The sequence below is a fragment of the Seriola dumerili genome, unplaced genomic scaffold (assembly GCF_002260705.1).
Source record: "Seriola dumerili isolate Sdu_G_001 unplaced genomic scaffold, Sdu_1.0 BDQW01000191.1, whole genome shotgun sequence".
Lineage (NCBI taxonomy): Eukaryota > Metazoa > Chordata > Actinopteri > Carangiformes > Carangidae > Seriola > Seriola dumerili.
The window spans coordinates 7,452,063-7,464,954 of NW_019174446.1; the positions used below are offsets into that span (position 1 = coordinate 7,452,063).

General features: G+C 39.8%; 1 protein-coding gene across 4 annotated transcripts in view; it reads right to left on the reverse strand.

Moving 5' to 3' along the window:
- The window catches only part of cobl (cordon-bleu WH2 repeat protein), a 57,484-nt gene that overhangs the window by 21,340 nt on the left and 23,252 nt on the right, over nt 1–12,892 (reverse strand). For all 4 annotated transcript variants that reach the window (XM_022753398.1, XM_022753395.1, XM_022753397.1 and 1 more), the window contains one exon: nt 8,186–8,359. In XM_022753398.1, coding sequence (XP_022609119.1) covers nt 8,186–8,359 — 174 coding nt within the window. The remainder of the gene's footprint in view (nt 1–8,185; nt 8,360–12,892) is intronic.

Consider the following 12,892-nt stretch of genomic DNA (forward strand, 5'->3'; position numbering starts at 1 on the left):
TTAGACTGAAGACTGGTAAAATCTATTATTGAAGGACAGATGCTCTGCACTAAAATTGCTGAAGTGTTGTTTATTGTTTCATCATGCTGAATAATATAGCTAAACTAAAAGGCAGTGGAGAAAATGAAACAAATAAATTGCTCCCATTTATTGGTCAATTTAATGTGTGATCAAAGTCTCTCCCACCGATCACAACTAGTCGGGATAGAGGCGCACCTCCTGCACAAGGTGTTATCATCTATCAACATGCTTTTTTGGTGAAACACATCATAGTTTTCCCTGTTCTTATTTGGTCTCATATTGGCTCATTAAAGAACGACTGAGAAAGTTGTGTACATGGGTACATTTTTAAAGGGAATGTGCCTTTACACAAAAGTGCAAAGAAGGCCATACCAGGACAGTCTGGTGTGTCCATTAAATTTTCCACTCTATGGTTTGAGAGGCAAAGGGCCCCATGTTGGAGCATGTTGATCAGATAGGGCCACCCATGGAGCCTGCAACCTGGTGGCGTGACCATTCATCAGTTGTTTTGAAGGACTCTTGATGGGTGAGGGGCTTTGTAACAGGGCAACATTACAGCGCTAATGTGGAATGTGAAATGAAGTATGTGTGTGTGTGTTTGTAGATTGTATATGTGTGTGCCTGTGCATGTCAACATGCATGAGTACATTCATATATGCATGGGTGTGCGCGCAGAAGTATGTGTATATATGTGCGTGTCAGAGATAATAATAGCGGCTGAACTGTCTCAACACTGCGAGGGCACCGAGGTCAAAAACATCCTAACAGTAAGGCCGGAGGACAGTTAGCATGTGTTAGGGTTATTGTGTGTGTGTGTGTGTGTGTTATAATGAATATATGTGGCTGTGCATGTATGATGAAAAGAGTTTTATGTTAAAGGTCTTAATAATGTATGTGTGAAAAGGAGGGGCAGTGAAGAGGCTAGCTAAGGATAAGGAGACACATGGCTGACCCACTTCCATTGTCATCTACTTTGTCCTACTAACCCACTGAAATTTTATGTTTTCTTCACCTTTTCCCTACATTATCAGTGATGTTCATATGTGCAGTGGGTCAGAGGTAAGAGGAATCAGAGTAAAATAATGCACGTTCACACTAGTACTGGTAGTAGTAATAAAGTGAGTAATGTAGCTACATTGCCTACAATAAAAACTTAAAGTCAAATTCGAAATCACTTTTTTTGGGATCCCATTGCCAATGTGGAGCATGGCGCTTTTACTGATTTTAATGTGCTTTACACAAAATCTGCATCTGCATTTAGCTTAAACAGGCAAAAACCTATCATGAAAAAAATATACTGTATATACATTATATATACATACATACATACACACACACACACGTGTATATATAAATATATATATATATATATATATATCTGTTTGCTACAATTTGGAGGAATCGTAACACACACAAGTTCAGATGCAGCCACAGGCAGTTTGAGACTGACACAAACATAGATTCGCTTCATTCGTTTGTCCCATCTGTGCTGGCTGGTGTCATACACAAGATGTTTTGACAGCTTCAAGTGCAAACAAATCCTGTCCTACATAGGCCGCATGGCAGGGTGACGTGTACCCCTATTCCTGGCCCCTTACTCACACTTTCACAATCTTCAAGGTCAGTGCATAAGAATAGAAAGCTCATAGTGCCTACCTAGAGTACACTTCAGGCACCACAACCACAAGACCAAGCACACGTACAGTCCACAAGACATGTTGCACATATTCACTATAAATAGTGATTATGCTGTTAGTAGACATGTGTATGACAAAGCTAAAATTCAATAACAGCATAAGACTAAATGAGGTAAAACTAGAATTACCACATCGCAGTTGTGTGCCTCCACCAACCAGACAAGTTGCAGGAAATATGGTCACATAACTCCCCCTCTGTTCCTGAGTTATGGTCAGAAAAGTGTTTATGCACATTATGATGTCACAGTGAAGCGAATTGGACATTTGTGTTAAACTGTGTTATAATAAGTGTATGATTTGAGTATTAGCCAAAAACGTACTTTGAGAGGTCACAGTGACCTCAACCTTTGACCACACAAAATCTGATCAGTTCATCCCCGAGTCCAAGTGGGAAATTGTGAGAAATTCCCTCAAGGCGTTCCTGATGTATCTCCTTCACAAGAATTGGACGGACAACCTGAAAATATAATGCCTCCAGCCACCGCTGTCACCAGCATGAAGGTATAAAAATAGATTGGAAGTACTGCCTTATTACCTACTGTACTGTGTGTCAAAAGCTACATTTTCAATTGCTTTACAGAATTCAGCTTTACACTGGCAGTACATCTAAGAGGGCTCAGTATACAGGGAATCAACCAGCAAGAAAATAAACTGTCAAAGACCATCTTTTCACCTGTTACAGTGTTAAAGCAAAAAAAATTGGTCAATCAAGTGGTATCCAAAAAGCTGATGTGCTGTAATTGACTCATATATGCATGTGTAAATGACCCAGCAAATCTCAGACTAACATCTAAATACAACACGTATTGTATTACATCTCTTTGTCAGTTGCATCAAGACTCTTGAAACATACATATGTAAAATGTACATTGCCTCACAAGAACCAGAGTACCTGCTCTTTTCAATGGTAGCACAAATGACCAAAAACAGCTGCTCTAAAGGAACGATGAAGGGTGAAGACGAGGATGAGGGATGAACGGAGGCAGGACTGCCTTTTTGTTTTGGCAGCAGAAGTGTACTTTTTCTTTGCTCCAAACTGATTTGACAAAACCTGTTTTATTCCTTGAGAGTACATGGAGAGATACAGTAGAGACATAACAGGTAAACATCCGTTTCTGCATGCTTCCAAAACTCTCTTGACCTCTCACATCAGGACTGCCAGGTTATGTTCTCTCTTTCTGTCCTTGCAATACTTTTCTTATTTTCACCCTCCCTTGTTTTGCTCTCTTGTTCTCTCACAGACTCTTATCTGACCGAGGCTAAGCCTATCTAACCACAAATACAACAGGGACTAACAGCTATGAAACCCAACAACAATACGGCTGAACTTCTTTGTTTATGTTGTTAAGTGGAGGGTGTATTCATTTCGTAAAGCTGTGACCAGACAGAAAATGTTGCAAAGGAGACAAAACACAGGGTATGTAGAAAAAGAAAAGCTGTTATCCAGGGGAAAAATTATGGAATGAAAAAAAAACCCCAGATGGATAGCAAAGAAGAAAAACCAAAGCAAAGAAATTAATAAGGTAAGGTAAGGTCTATAGAGAAACTTCATATTACTGAACACAGATCCAGTAGCAACTTGTGTTTTGTCTGTCTGATTGAAGCAGAGCTGTGCATTAGAGCAGATTAAAGTTAGCTACCGTTATAGACAATTACAGGACTGATGGATGGCTGTGAAAAACAAGCCTCCCTCTGCTGCCAACTCTCTATTTTCGCAGAGTGACAGATCATCGGGAGGAAAAACGTAGCCAGCTCGATCAATCAAGAAGCCACACACACACACAGCAAGCACAAAAACCAATTCATCCAACACAGAGAACTGTTTTTGGCAGAAAGCTCAGACTGCCATGTTCTTCAACAAACATGTGCAATGGCATACATACAATGCATGGACATATCCACATCCACACACACACACACACACACACACACACACACACACACACACACACACACACACACACACACACACACACACACACCCAGAGAGCTGTCCAAGACACAAAAACATGTTTAGTTTGGACTAAACAGAAAAACGTACTTCTGTCCCTCGCACTATTGCAAACTGCTATAATTAAGATCTGATCGGCAATCGCATCAACATTATCAGAGTTGTTCTGGGCAATTCTCTGTCAGATCTGACAACTGGATCTCCCTTGAGGAATTTAATCTCATTCAGATGCAACAGTGTTTCTGCTACCATGGTTCATTTGTGTTCTTCCAACTGAGAGACAGTCAACAAAATTTAATTCCCACATCAGGATTCACTTGTCTCAACAGAAGGATGTAATGTGTAAATTATGAAGTGTCGGCCCTCTTCTCTCTGGCTCATATCTCTCTTCCCTGGCTCTAGGTTTCACAGGAAACAGCCTGCTTACTGCTTACTGATCTCATTACTCCTTCACCTTCTTCTCCTTAATGCTGCTTGTCCTCTGTTTAACTTTTACCCTGCTGTGTCCTTACGCTCTACGGTCCCTCTGTGAGGTAAGGGTGGTGCTAGGGCCTTTCCAACCAGATTTCATGCTGTAATGCATTTTGGAAAGATGGCCCAAAAGCTTATACATTGTTAATATCGCACAACTTAAATACACACATCTACACTCTTAGAAGACTTGATGTTACCTTACTTTGACTTTCTGTCTCTCTACGTGACTCAGTTTCTCTCTTTTGCTCTTAATCCTCGCTCTCATTCTCTGCTTCAGTTGTTCTGTCTTTATCTTTCACTCTTCTTGCACACACAACACAACACACATGAGCACCAATGCACTTACTCAAGAAGCACCTTCTGTTACTGAGCAGTGAAGCAGAAAGCTCAGAATTTATGTGAACTCCTTTATCACAAGAGGCAATGTAGACATGGCTTCCTTTCCAAACCACAATAACAGATTGCCTATCACTGCTGGAAAAACAAGGCTGTGTTTTTCTGAACTCGATGTTCCAAAACATAATTTAATTCAGTGCTTCTCTCTTAAAGACAGACACAGATTGTTAAGTCAAAGTTTATTAAAGCCTGATATCACAGGGTATGTCTCAAAGGACTGTACCTGAAATAAAACAATAATGAACTACATAAGCAAAAATTGAAAGTTTAAAAAGTGAGATAAATTACACATAAATCATTATAATCTACACATTTAGAAAATTCAAAAATATATACAAACCAAGGTAAAATACAACAATATAAAAAATGCACATAATCAACAGATTGCTGATTGTTAAGTCTAACTCCATGACGACTCCACCATGAGAAACCACCTAATTCTCCTACAGTCGAAGATGACTTTACACTCTTCCTGGAATCCTGTGTCATCTGTTTTTAGTGCCCTTGCTATTCCCATTCTCACTCCTGTATATAGCAACCTGCCCCTCAGACATTGAAAAAGGTCAACGATCTTCTTTCACTACTGTAAACGAAACAAGATCTTAAACAGAGATGTTTAAATTCTCGTTTCTGAACGCTGACAACACCCTGACATCTATCCATATGGTGTAAAAAAAAAAAAAATCGAATTACCACCATGAATGATATCACATAATTCTGTAAATGGTCACTAAAAACATCTACCCAAGAATACTGCATTGGCCAAGTGTTCAAGCAAGTTTACATTATGGTTCAGCTTCAATCCTTACACCACCGACATTAGAAAAAGTAAAGCAAGAAGTACAAAGTGCAATGTCATCTGTAGCAAAAAAATTAACCTGAATTGTTCATTTGTGATCAAATAAGAAGTCGATAATTGCCAGCTTGTCATCTTGCCCTCAAACGTGGCCCTCAGTTTGACCTACATTTCCCCAGTCAACCATGAAGAGATTCTGACCCTCCTAATTTTGTCAATGATGTTAATCTAACCATATTCTTACTATGATTTAAATGACCGCCCTCCGTGATCTCTGCCTCTCCAAAGGCTATTTGAAGCATTTAGTTTCATTATAGCAATCTCATCATACTTATAGCTTATATTACCATGTCACTGTCCATTACTGTGTCTTGTAAAGCCACAATTAGTTGACCACCTAGGCTTGCTCAGCACAGAGGGAGGTCTATAATGAGGAGAGTCATCATAGGAAGCTGTCCTCAGATGACCTGCTATGATGTGCCTAATCCTCCTCTCTCTCAAATGCACACCAGGACACATGCGCATTCTCGTACTGTATGTACAGACATCGGGGAGCGAAGATTGTATCACAAACAAGCATGCAGTGGGATTGATAAAGTGCTTGTAGTGAATGACAGGTCTGAGTCAGCGAAATCCAACAAAAACACAGCAAATACAAACAGTACATTTAGTGATCAATTGTGTGTGCGTTCTGACTGCCAGCTGGCCCACCTCCAGCCCATCCCTTGTGGGCAAACCTGTATCTGAACTATTATATTTTACAAAGTATAGCGTGACATCTGTTTTCACTGGAGCTCGGAGTTGCTGAAGATGATGTGTTCCTCTAGTGATGAGCTAAGTGTGCCAGTTTTTTTCTGTGGTAGCTTAATACCACCTCCAGCAACTACAAATTTTATGGTAATGTGAAAGTACACCTCCAATTCTGATTTGATTTGATTTGATGTACACTTGTTCCACAGATCCAAGTCATGCAGAGCTCTTTAACGCCAATACCCCTGAGTAAAACCTGGTTAACCCTGGCTGCTATGACACCCTTCACTGAACCTAAATCCTTTTTAATCACATGCGCACAACAAACACAGGCCAAACATGATGGTAATCTTTGAACACCTGACACCTCTGTTGTGTCCTTAGATGACACTGGCTCATCACATCTCCTTATTAAGTAATATCAAACAATCAATCAATAATTCCAACTTTACATCCATTTATTCATCTATCAGTTGATATGCTGACCATTGAAATGTTTAAAAATGCTCATGAAGTCAACACAGAACTTCTACTTTGTACAAGCTTGTTGTTATTCTGTGTAACATACACATGAAATCTCTGTCACTTGTTGACCTGAGGCTGAACTGTTGATAAGACCAGCAGAACATATCAACAGCCTGTCCACAGTCTCTCCGCTCAACAAGCAACACCACAAAATAGAGAGGTGAAACATGAGAGGCGTCCTGCACCACAGTATGACCTTGCAATGTGTGGATGCGCATGAATATACATGAGACTTTGTGTTCAGACAGGGTAACAGTTCAGAGAAGGCATAAGAGCGAGATGGATGAATCTATTATTAGACCAGTCATCAAGTCCTGAAATGACCTTCCCAACTCCTGCTCTGTGTAGCTGCCCTGGTGACTCCCAGTGGTGTCTCAGTGTTTCAGCTCTGGTGTCTGTCATAACTCTTAGTCTGACAGGTGGACAGATAAATTACCGTCTCCCTCTGCACAACTACAATTTGCAATACTAAAAATAATCGCAGCAGCTATAAGGAGCTTCTTCATAGAGTCACAGTCAAAAAAAAAGAAAAAAATATCTACAATAGTGTCAATGAATGCAATAAAGGAAGGGCACATTCAGACACTAGTCGCATTTATACCTTCTCAAATGTGTAGCTATGTAATTGTTAATCCAGTTCTACAGATATACACTAAAGTGGAAAGATGATGTTAAATTTTGGATCAGCTGAGTGGTTAAGCTTACTCTGGTTAGGTTTAAGATCTTAACCTCTTTAGCGATACACTTGAACTGAAATTAATTATGATCCTTGTGTTTTTCACTACTGTCATCTTTGTTGCTTTCAACGGTGAACGTGTTTCATTTTGCAACATCTTCAGTGACTAACGATTCCCATCGCACACTTCTCAGAAATGTTTTCCGCACCTCTATACTCAGTTCACTTTAGGTAATTAAGCTAAAGAGAATAACACAATTTTCCATCCCGTCCTGATGACAAAAATTTCCTCTCGATAACATAAGCTTCAAGTGCACTCGCTCCTCCAAATAAACAAAACCTATTATCACAGGGAGGGAGGAAGGATGTCGGTTGCTATACAACATTTCCCAGCATGCCGCCATAACACTATAACGAGACTGCAGGGAGCTGTTGCTCTAATATAGAAGATACAGGTCACTCTGACCTTGAGGTGCTGAATCTCAGGCCAAAATACCCAAAGGAAAGGCTGCGTCAGACAGATTGCAGCTTTCAGATTTCTTGCTCCAGGTCATCCTGAGAGCTGAGGATTCAGATATTTTACATAATTGGGACCTTTTCTAAGATGAAAATGCTGGGGAGTGTCATCATTATAATCCCAATTATACAATGTTTCAAAAGAGCTTTTGAATTTATGTGTGTATGCAGTTCGTCTTCAGTGAAGAACCCATTCATTTCTGTGTGTATTTTCATGTATGAGATAGTGAGATTTTGTGTTTGCTGTGGGTATGAATTACTGCCACACTGGATGTATGTTAGGTTTTACAGTGGAATAAGTTTCAAACCCATTTTTTGTTGTTTGTTTTATCATGAAGTCAGTGGTATGAATCCTTTAATTGATGTATTTTAATCTGACTAACCTGATAGCCCTCGAAGCTCATGTGTCCCATGATGGGTGTCGGGGCCTCCGGTGGTGCAGGGGCCCTCCTCTTCTTGCTTTCAGATTTGGGAGACATCCTGGACATATTCATGACCGACTGAGACTGACCCAAGGTACTGGGTCGGTCTTCTACGCTGGACACTGAGGACAGACCCTGTGGGTAAAATCAGGAACAAAAGGGGGTGAAGTCAGATTGACAAATATGTATGTAAGCACATATATGAGCAAATGTGTACATGTAGAGGAGTTGAAAGAACAATTTTCAAACAATTTAAGGTGAGTCAGACACATGACCACTGAGTTAAAGACATATGAATTCATCATGCTGCTGTTACACCCCCCCATGATTGAAATGCCATCACATTTTGAAGGATCGCTCAGAGTTATGATCCCAATTCGGAGATGCTCGGATGAAACTTGTGGAAAGAGGCTAGAAAAAAGTTTTAAAAGTTGCAAAATCACATATCCATACACTGGTTGACTTGATTCAAAGATTCAAAGAAGAATTCAGATGAAAAATCACTTCTTTCCTGGTCCATGGCCAACCTAACTTTCAACCAAATGTAATTGAAAAATATTACATGGCAGGATATCCTGTTACCTAACAAAGAAAAGCATTGACAGGACTGGTTTTTATTTCAAGGACTAAGGACTAATTTCAGAATTAAAATGAAAATTTTTATCATAAGCAGTTATTTCATATCTAACTTTGAAATTGACCTCAGAGGAAGATCCTCACTTCCACCATTTATAGTGTATCCAAGTTTAAAAACATTCACACATGCACATACACGTGCAATCTAATGTTTCTGAAGGTATAGTCCATTTTTTAACATTTATTTGACCAAGTTGAAAGTGCAACCACATTTTCAAAGGGTGGCTGCTCCTGACTAAAGCATTGGAACACAAAATGGTTTTCAATATCTGATCAAAGAGAGCCCAAAGTGCTCCTGAATATCTGAACCTCCCCGTGGCTCAGCTTGGTACAGAGCCTTGGCACATCGGGGGAAATCAAACCCCCCCATGATCTCCAGATCCCCAGAAAAGAAAAGTGTTTAAAAGCAGATTAATTGATGCGTTCAGACAATGCCTGGATACAGCATAAAAGCAGAGCAAAAAGGAACATAAAGTTCAGATCATTAGAATTAATTGGACCTAAGGTTAGAACATCTCACAGTGGGGGAGGGATGGGAAAAGAACAAAACTTCTATAAAAAAAAAAAAAAAAGCCCTGAGAAGAGAAGTCCAGTAGACATGCTTACAGCTTCTTTCATGTCAAAAAATGTTAAAATATATTTTGATTGTTATTTTTTATTCTTATACTATGAACAATAATATTGTATTGGGGAACCTGTTACACTGCACTTAAGTTAAAGAGATGAATCAAAGGACTGCAAGAAAACATGTGCACTTTTTGTACTTTTCAGCATGGAAATATCCACTGGGATTATCATGTAACCTTTACAAATGCCTCACCTTATATCCAAACACTATACTCATTGTATTAATAACATATAGTGACTATTGTATCAGTTACTGCTGTGCTATATCATGTGTCAGTGCCTAACATGGAAAGGGGTGAAGGACAGAGACAACATCCAGAATCACACTATTGTTTGACACCACTGTTTATAGCAAAAAAAAATAGATAAAAGGAAGATTCAGACAATAACATGCATCAAATGTTCATGTGAATTCAAATGTGCATATACGGTATATATTGCTTAGTCACAGTTTGTCTTTAATCTAATGAGGTTCATCGTTTGTAAATAAAGAATCCATTGGACTTTGAGAGACAATCCACATGACACTGGGAAGTGTGTTCATAGCTGGTACTTTCACAAAATACCCATGTAGATTCCTGATCACTTTCTCTATCTTTATGTCTTTTTAGGGCTTTAAGTTTGGTTTTCTATGTAACCAAGGTAATACCTATTATGTCTGTGATTCGTCAAACACACAAACATTATAGAAACTAAATGTGTAATAATCACATTCAATACAAACATGAAATAAGGACATTAACACTGTACAACCTAAACTTACAGCAGAAAAAATGACATTATAATATATTTAATAAAAATCTGTATTGTTCGGTTAACAGTTGTTCACTGTGCTGGGGGACTGACAGGGGTAAGAACAAGGCAAGGGGGAGGTGGGGCAGATGGCAGATGTAGGTTGACAGAACAGAACAAATAAGAAATGTTGGATGTGATTAATGTGATTTCCATTCTTTTTTTAAAGAAAGCACAAAATTCACATGAACTCTGGCTGACTTTCTCACTTGCTCTCTTCCACTCCTTCCCCTTATTTGGGGTCTGCCCCGCCCTCCACCCCCAATTCAGTGTCTCCTTAAACTGTTGCCACACCCTGAGTACCTCTCTCCCTCTCTCCCTGTCTCTCTCTCCCTGTGACTGTGTGAGCAGACACAGATGTGCTGGAGTCAGAGCAGAACCCCACCAGCTGCAAACAGTCCCATAATAAAGACCTCTATAAATACTCAGCCTCTTCCACTCTGCTACCTGTCAGTGTTGCTGCTCTTTGAGCCAAATTTGTTACCAGTTTTGCTGTTCAGCATTCAGTTCTTGTTGCCATAGTACTACTGTTCTGGCCCTTGCAGTCCTGTCAGCCCTACTCCTTCTCTGCCCTGGAACTCTGCACTACTCAGCCCTTCCTCAGATCCCACTCCTGCCACCCCAGCCACTAACTGCCCCTGCCCGAGACTAGCCTCAGTTCCTGGTTCACAGCTAACAGCCCCGATCTTCCCCTATCCTGATCCCCATCTTCTCCATACCTTGCAATAAATATCTTTTACCTCCTTTTATCTCCTCGTCTGTGTCTGCACCTCTTCATCTGTTCTGTAGCCCCTCTTGAAACTAGTCACATCACATTAATTGAAAAAGACAAAATGAAACCCAATAAAAAAAAAAATCATAATTAAGGAGTTACATAATGTGAAAAGCAGTGTTTCACTGCCCACTCTGGTTGAAAGTTTCATCTCTGACCACACCCAAGATCACTGTAGGTTAGGCATGGTTTGGTTGTGGCCAGAAGTGTGCACTTTTGTACCTGTAACCACACCCAACAGTGATGTCATGGTGTACAGATACATCCTTGAGTACATTTCTATACCACTGCAAGGTCAAAAGTTACCAAAACAAGATTTTCATGGGGTGTTAAGTTGCTCTTTAAACACAAACAAAAAAAAAATAGTATCACCAAAAGTAATAGGAGCACTACAATGGCCCACAGACACGTGACAGTTCACTTGCTTTTATAAAAAGTGTTACACCAGTTCCACCAAATCCTAGAAAACCACTAATCTGTGTAAAATCTTTTCATTAACAATCTACCACTGTACTGGAGCTTTAAGGCCTGAAAAATGAGTTCATAGTTCCCAAATTGTTCACTCTGTAACTGCATTTTATTGCTGTAATCAAGAGCTTGGCAAAGATAGGATGTCCTTCCTAACTTAACAAAATTAAGTGGCTAAAGTGGGGAATAATTTCCGGGGTGATTTGTTATGAGACACTTGATAAATATGGACCTTGATTTTATTTAAAACCTGAAAAGAAGAAGAGATAAATGTCCCTATTTTATGTCAGTTTGCTTCAGAACCCGCACTGCCCTTACCATGATGCTCTCTGACCATGTTAGCGTGTCAAGACCACACACACACAGACTCACTCACTCACTCACTCAGTCACTCTCTCACACTCATACACACACACACACACACACACACACACACACACACACACACACACACACACACACACACACAGTAGATTAGCCCCTAATGAACAATTAGAGATAAGAGGCTGGGCTTTTAGTGCTAATGTAGCCAAGGTAGGGTAATCTGATGCCTTCAAGCTGATAACACTGTATGTGTATACGTGTGTGTGTTTGCTTGTGTGCACAAATGCATGTGTGTGGTCTGATAACAGTCCCTGACAGAGAAACAATCATATCGGAGAGAAAAAGCCCAGTTGCATTAAAGCCCGCTGGAAAAAGCGATATGGCTGAGAAATAGCAATATGAATAAATATAACTTTGCTCTCACTGTCTGTTTAAATAAATTATAAACTTTCACATCAAAGCAAATACCAAATAGTCTGTCTATATTAGATTTAATGTTTAATTCATGCTCTGCTGCCATGTTTTTTTTTCCTTTTCACTTCCCTGTCTTTCTTCATTTTCGCTAGTTTTTTCAAACCCTAAAGAAATATTTGAAGGAGGATATGTTGTCAAAAGCATCTGATGAAGCCAATGAAGACATACAAAAACCCAAAATGAATGACGAACACAAAAAAAACAGCTTAGAACTGGAGGAAGAGGATGTAATTATGACAATGATCCAGCAACGCTGAGAACAAAGAGGTAAAGGGTGGAGAAGTTGAGCAAGCTTTGTGCTGGACAGAACAGTGAAGAGAACCAGAGTGAGTCAGGTAGTGTTTTTCCAGCTAATACAATCAAATGCCATATTGATCTGAGGTGAGCCACAGATGACTGCTGCTCAACTGGAGTTCATGGCTTCAAAATCAAATTAATGTGATTGAGTTATGGATACAAAAGATAGAGCTGCCTAATGCAGCATCTAAATGTCTGGTTTAGCACGGATGCACTCCACACAAAAACAGAGACACACACACACACACACACACACACACACACACACACACACACAC